Source organism: Tupaia chinensis, unplaced genomic scaffold (genome assembly GCF_000334495.1).
Source record: "Tupaia chinensis unplaced genomic scaffold, TupChi_1.0 Scaffold150166_1, whole genome shotgun sequence".
Classification (NCBI taxonomy): domain Eukaryota; kingdom Metazoa; phylum Chordata; class Mammalia; order Scandentia; family Tupaiidae; genus Tupaia; species Tupaia belangeri.
In genome coordinates, this window is record NW_006210004.1 from 85641 (window position 1) to 92341 (window position 6701).

General features: G+C 51.4%; 1 protein-coding gene across 3 annotated transcripts in view; it reads right to left on the reverse strand.

Annotated features, from left to right (window-relative positions):
- Positions 1-732: 732 nt before the first annotated feature.
- GLB1 (galactosidase beta 1) overlaps positions 733-6701 on the reverse strand; it is a 93225-nt gene continuing 87256 nt past the window's right edge. For all 3 annotated transcript variants that reach the window (XM_027769651.1, XM_027769650.1, XM_006171953.2), the window contains one exon: positions 733-1305. In XM_027769651.1, coding sequence (XP_027625452.1) covers positions 1024-1305 — 282 coding nt within the window. In that variant the 3' untranslated portion in view covers positions 733-1023. The remainder of the gene's footprint in view (positions 1306-6701) is intronic.

A 6701-nucleotide genomic window follows, 5' to 3' on the forward strand; every position in this document is an offset into this window, starting at 1 on the left:
TTTGGTTTGTTATTCTGAACCTTTCCTCTGCAACAGATGTTAATTAATGTCCCTATCGGCTGGGGCCAGCATGTGGGGTGATATTTAAGGCACTGGATTCCCACATGGCTGACCACAGTTTGAGTCCTGAACCCAGTGGTTGAAAATCACAACAAATAGATAAATAAATACATTTTTTCAAAAGAAAAATGCCTATAGGCAGTGTGTTCCCGACTACCTGGGCTCGAACCCTGACTCTGCAGGTACAGCTATGGAACCTGGCAGATCAGGAAGATGACAGTACCTCCTTCAGAGTCCTTGTGGAGAACAAGCGAATTATACAGACGCTGAACTCAGAACTGTGCATGGTGGGGACCGGGACTCAGCAAGATGAGAGCCACTGCCCCACGTCGGGACAGGCCCTTCCCGTGACACTATGCCCCTGCCCACACAGCACACACACACAGGTTTGCCTGTCTTCTGACACGCGTTCATGCCTGCACGCTCCTAGACTCGAACCCTGATCAGCCATGCGGGAGTATTCACGGGCTACCTGGTAGGTATCACAGAAATTTAAAGGGAAGTGGATTAAGGCTCAGAAGAGCAGCAGTCCGCCAGATCAAACCAAGGCTCTTTTTCCACGCCTTTGAACCTCGAGTTAGTGAAGTGGCTTATTCAGCCCACTCAAGTCTGGTTATGATTTATGTCAGACCATACTATTTCAAACCCGCTCAACCTTAAAACGCAAACACATCATTCGAGTACAAATTTATTTAACAAAAAGACATGATTCTTCTGAAATAATCAGAAACACCTTGAAAGTTTCCCTTTCAACTCTGCGGTGACGTCTGCGCATGAGTGAGTCCTTGGCCTCTCTCACCCATCCAGGGTGAGCCCCGAGGGGTGGGGATCAGATGCTGCAGGGCTGCAGGGAACCTCAGCCCGGTGGTCCACACCGCCGGGGGGATTTTTCCACTGGCCTCTCCAATAATGGTGACTCGACAAGGGGAATCAGTGGGGTATGTGGGCTAGGCCCCCGGAGGCTCACGGGCACCCATTAGGCCCAGGGTGGCCGTGGGTCTTCACTAACGGGTCTGGAGGCAGAGGACCTCTGGCCACAGCTGCGTTGATAACCGGCCTGTCCACAAACTCCACAGTGCACAGTGCTGGGCCGTCGTCCCCACAGGGTGCTCGCTCCAGTTCCAGCACCGTGATGACGTTCGGGGCCGAGGTCTTCAGGATGTGCAGTGGCACAAACAAGGTCACCTGGGGACCCCGGGCTGGCCAATAGCGACCAAGGTTAAAGCCATTAATCCACACCTGACCCTGGAGAGAGAGAGAGAGAGCCGTCAGCCCTGGCTGCAGCAAATGCCCCATGGAATGAGGAATCCCTGACACAGGGGAGCCGGGGCAGCACAGGTGAGAAATGCCCCAGAAAAGGGTTGGGTTGAGAACCAGGCTTTTGCCAGTCTCGGTTCTGGCATCCTTTGGAGGTAATTAGCTAAGTGGGCGGGACCAGCAGTTAGCGTAATGGCTATGTCGCTGTACTCCCATGTAGTCGATCGCGGTTCGAGTCCCGGACCCGGTGGCTGAAACTTACACCTGGCGCGTGTGCGTGCATGCCCAAGATCCCAAGAGGAGAATGGAGGAGAAGGGATTGTGGTGTGGCCATCCCCCCTGGGGGGTGATTTCTCGCTTTCTATCTCTCTGTCTCTGTCTTTCTGATGAGCGCACAAGCCCAATAAGAAAAAAAATTAGCTAAGTGGGCAGAGAGAAGATAGGACGAAAGCAAGCAGTCACCCAAACGCCCACTCCTGCTTCAGGAAACTGCATGTCTGGACCTTCAGACTGGCTCCAGCACCCACCACGCTCACATAGTTGCCCCTTGGCATCTGCAGGGGATTGGTTCTGGCCGCACCCCCATGGAGAGGCTAAAATCTGTAGATGCCCAATTGCCTTATGTTTTTTTATTTTTAAAGAGATTTATTTATATTTATTTATTTATTTATTGTTATTATTTTTCACGTGAGTTTTGCCAAAGAAAGTCAGAGAGAGAGGGAGAGTGAGGAAGCAAGCTGCCAGGTCCGGGACTCAAACCATGGCCAGCCATGTGGGAATTCCAGCACCTTAGCCACCATGCCACCTGCTGGCCCCCCAAGTGCCTTATGTAGAATGGCAGTGTGAGGGCGTCGGGAAGCCATGGCATATCTTCCTGTTTCTCTGTGTGAAAATGCACCGTGGCTTTCCCGACCACCCAGTACTTTCCACCACCTACACGCAGCCTCCCGTCAAACCTGCAACCCTGTCCAGATGGAGCGTGATGTCCGACACAAGGCAGATGCTATGTCAGTAATTACACTCTAGGGAACCAGCAGTTAGCGTAATGGCTATGTCGCTGGACTCCCACGTAGTCGACCGCAGTTCGCGTCCTGGACCCGGTGGCTTAAAACTCATGCCGGGCACGTGTGCATGCGTGCCCAAGATCCCGAGAGGAGAATGGTGGAGAAGGGATTGCGGCGTGACCATCCCCCTTGGGGGTGATTTCTCGCTTTCTGTCTCTATGTCTCTCTCTGTCTGTCTGGCGAGCACACGCGCCCTATAGTGAAAACCTCTCCAAAAAAAAGAATAGAAGAAAACCAAAGTCCATGCATGTCCAGTACAGAGGGGACCCGTTTTCCAACGTTCTCAGTCTGTGGCTGGTCGAATCCGTAACCCACAGGTTCAGACGGCTGGCGACGCGGGAGCACGTGAGTCTCTCCAGGTTTCTGGACGTCACCCTGGGTTCCTGGTACTGCCTGTCTCCTCTACTGCCTCTCCCTGACACCTTTACAGCCCGAAGACAATTACAGACTCGACACATCGCCTGCTCCCCACCCACTCATCACAGGTCAGAGCACCAGGGCCTACAGCCCGAGGTCCAGGGGCTGGTCTTCCCAGGATGAATGCGGAGGCTGGGAGAGGAAGAGAAAGGGCTCCCTGTCAGGTGTCGACATTACTGCTCGGACTGTCTCTTCTTCTTTTTATTGCTGAAGAGCATGTGTGCTTGGCCAGAGAGGGAGGGAGAGAGAGAGCGCGCTCCCCCACGCTGGGATTTTGGGTACAGATGCACATGTGCCTGGTGTGTTCTTCAAGCCACCAGAGTCGGGATTCGAAACACAGTCCGCCATGTGGGACTAGCTTGGCTCCCTTAACAAGGAGGCTATGAGCCGGCCCACTGCTGTGTTGGAATGATTTTTCGCAACTCCTCTTAGATCGAGGAAGTGGACTCTGTTTGCTTCAAAGAGCAGAGGTGATCCTATAAATTGCAGACAGTTTCTGAGAGTAGGGAGGCTGTTTCTTGTAACCAAATGAAAGTGGAGGAGAAACTCCTAAAGACCTAGAGAACAGAGATTGGGGACCAGCAGATGGCGTAATGGCTATGTCGCTGGACTCCCATGTAGTCGACCGCGGTTTGAGTCCCAGACCCGGTGGCTTAAACTCAAGCCGGGTGTGTGTGCATGCGTGCCCAAGATCCCGAGTGGAGAATGGAGGATAAGAGATTGCGCTGTGACCATCTCCCCGGGGGAGGGGGGATGATTTCTTGTTTTCTGTCTCTGTCTTTCCAGTGAACACATGCGTCCTATAGCAAAAACCTCTCAAAAAAAAAAAAAAAAAAGAACAAAAGAACAGAGATTGTTCGGGTGTGTCTAACACCTCTCAGCATGTGCTAGAATTTGCTCATAAGATTGAACTCAGCAGCCGACTGAGAGGATGGAAAATTCTAGTACAATGGAAGAACTGAGGGGAGATTATGTAAGGAAAAAAGCGAAAAATCTGGAAGAAGGAAAAAAAAGAATAAAGGGAGGAGGAAGGGAGAAAAGAATGAAGGAAGGAAGGGAGGAGGAAGAGAAGAAACTGCCCTAGTGGTCCAATAGGCCCAAATATGCTGAGAGATGACCCCCTTCACCTGCTGAGCCCTGGCCCACCATCACACTCCCTGGCAAACCTGCAGCTGCTCATCTTAGAGGCTAGTCACTTCCCTTTGAGTATTTTTCAGCCTCCAACTGTACCCTTTATTCTAGCTTCTTCTGAATTTTCTTTCTTTTCTTTTTCTTTTTTTAAAAGAGATTTTCGCCTTAGGGCGCAAGTGCTCACCAGAGAGAAAGAGAGCCAGAGATAGTGAGAGGAAAAGTGAAAAATCACCCCCTTAGGGGGGATGGCCACACCACAATCCCTTCTCTTCCATTCTCCTCTTGGAATTTTGGGCACCATGCACATGTGCCTGGCGTGGTTTTCAAGCCACTGAGTCTGGGACTCGAACCATGGTTGGCCATATGGGAGTCTTGCGACATAACTGCTATGCTTTCTGCTGACCCACTCCTGTATTTTCTGTCATCATGTCTTACTAGTTGGACAGGTCTCAACTCAAATCTTCATGCCAGTAACTGGGGATGATAATGACATGAGTGTATGTCACATGGTCAGACAAGGCCATGCAGTACAGAGGACTCTGGGAACGGTCCCCCAAAACACAACCCCACAAGATGAATATGGGGGCTGGGAGAGGAAGAAAAAGGGCCTGCCCAGTTGGGTGTCTATACTACTGCTGTATTTGAATGATTTTTACAGTTACTCTCAGAGTGAGGGTGTAGACTCCCTATTTAATAGGGTAGACTCCGTGTGCTATTAAAATGCAAAGAGCTGGGGGACCAGCAGTTAGCGTAATGGCTATGTCGCCGGACTCCCACGTAGTTGACCGTGGTTCGCATCCCGGACCCGGTGGCTTAACACTCACACCGGGCTCATATGCGTGCGTGCCCAAGATCCTGAGAGGAGAATGGAGGAGAAGGGATTGCGGTGTGGCCATCCCCCCTGGGGGGTGATTTCTCGCTTTCTGTCTCTCTGTCTCTCTCTGTCTGTCTGGCGAGCTCATGCACCGTATAGCGAAAACCTCTCCAAAACACACACACACACAAATGCAAAGAGCTGGGTGTTCACATGGTGACAAAAGATCACTAGTGAAAAACCACCCTCTGGTGGATTAAGTCATTTAGAAAAAGGATGACAGTTTCGCAGTTCTCAGAACCGTTTTACTCTTGTTTTTTACCACGGGATACGTTATCTCCATCTATCCTAAGAGGTTAATGCGACGGCAGCTTTACCAGGCTTTCATCTGCTCGAGATCTGCCTGTGCCCTGTTTTGGCAGTGTTAAAGAACGGTAGCACTTTATTGTTGCTGTTGAGGAAGAAGATGGTTTCAGAGGTAGAAGAATGACGGGGCTTAGGGACACGAGGAATGGCATGAGCTACACAGGCTTCTGACCCAAGAGCAGGTGAGAGTTGTGGTCCGGTCCCTTCTCACACCGGAAGTTCCATTTCACCCGTACTCAAGAGACTGTCCCTCACACCCTCGTGCTGGGCTGCCTGTGTTGGCCTGAGAAGTAGCCTGGGGCCTGTTCTCCTCAGTCCCCTTTGTGGGACGGTTCTGGGTGAGGGTTGAGCAGAAGACTTTGGGTGAGACAAGGAAGGTGAGCAGAAAACAGCGCCATTGCTCCTGGGGAGGTGCAGGACCAACAGCCAGGGTCCCTGGCAAGGTTCAGCTCCTCCTGGCCTTCCCCCTAGGCTCTGTTCCACAACCAGCTCCTCTTCCTGACGCTGCAGAAGCCTCCAGAGGCAATGCTTCCCCAAAGCCCCTCTGGGGTTCCCCCGAGTATGACCAGGGGTCTAGACTAGCTTCTCAGATTCCCTGCGACCACAGCGTCGGGAGGGCTGGTGTTTGCACCTCGAGTTCTCTCCCAGCTCCTTCCACTGTTATAAAAGGTCTAATTCCCAAGCATGAATATTCAATGATTCCACTTCCCAAAGTGAATTTTTTTTTAAAGAATTATTTGATTGTGACCAGCAGTTGGTGTAATGGCTATGTCGCTGGACTCCCATGTAGTCGACCGCACTTCGAGTCCCGGACCCGGTGGCTTAAACTCACACCGGGTGCGTGTGCATGTGTGTGCATCCAGCCCAGGGGGTGATTTCTCGCTGTCTCTCTGTCTCTCTCTGTCTTTCTGGTGTGTGCACGTGCCCTATAGCAAAACACTCTCCAGAAAAAAAAAAAAAAAGATTAGTTGATTAATTTTATTTATTTACTTATTTTAATTTGACCAGCAAGTGAGAGAGAGAGAGAGAAAGTGAGACAGCAAGCCACCAGGTCCAGGACTCGAACCGTGGTCAGCCATGTGGGAGTCCAGCACCCTTAATTACCATGCCACTTGCCAGCCTCAACACTGCTTCCCAAAGTGAATTGTGACTGACAGACATACAACAGCACCCCATTATTCAAGTTTCGCTTTGTTTTTTTTCTCTAGAATTTGGCTTTACAGAGAGATGAGCACCCTCCACAGGGTCTGGTCCTGCAATCCCATTCCTCCAGGCCTGCAGCTCACTGGATCCTGGGCACTTGCATGCATGCCCAGCACGCTTCAGGCCAACCAAGCTGGGCGTGTGCACCACGGGTACATGTGGGACCCACCTGGAGCTGGCCCTTACGGCAAATGTTTCAGGTAAGCTGAAGCACAGCATGGATGGCGAAAAATGCCACTTGTGGGGCCAGCAGATGGGGTTAAGGTGGCTGGATCACCCATGGCCAACTGTGTAATTTGAATCCTGGACTAAGCGGCTTGAGAAACACACCAGGCACGTGTGCATGCGTGCTCATCCTCCTGGGGGGTGCTTTCTCATGTTCTCTTTCC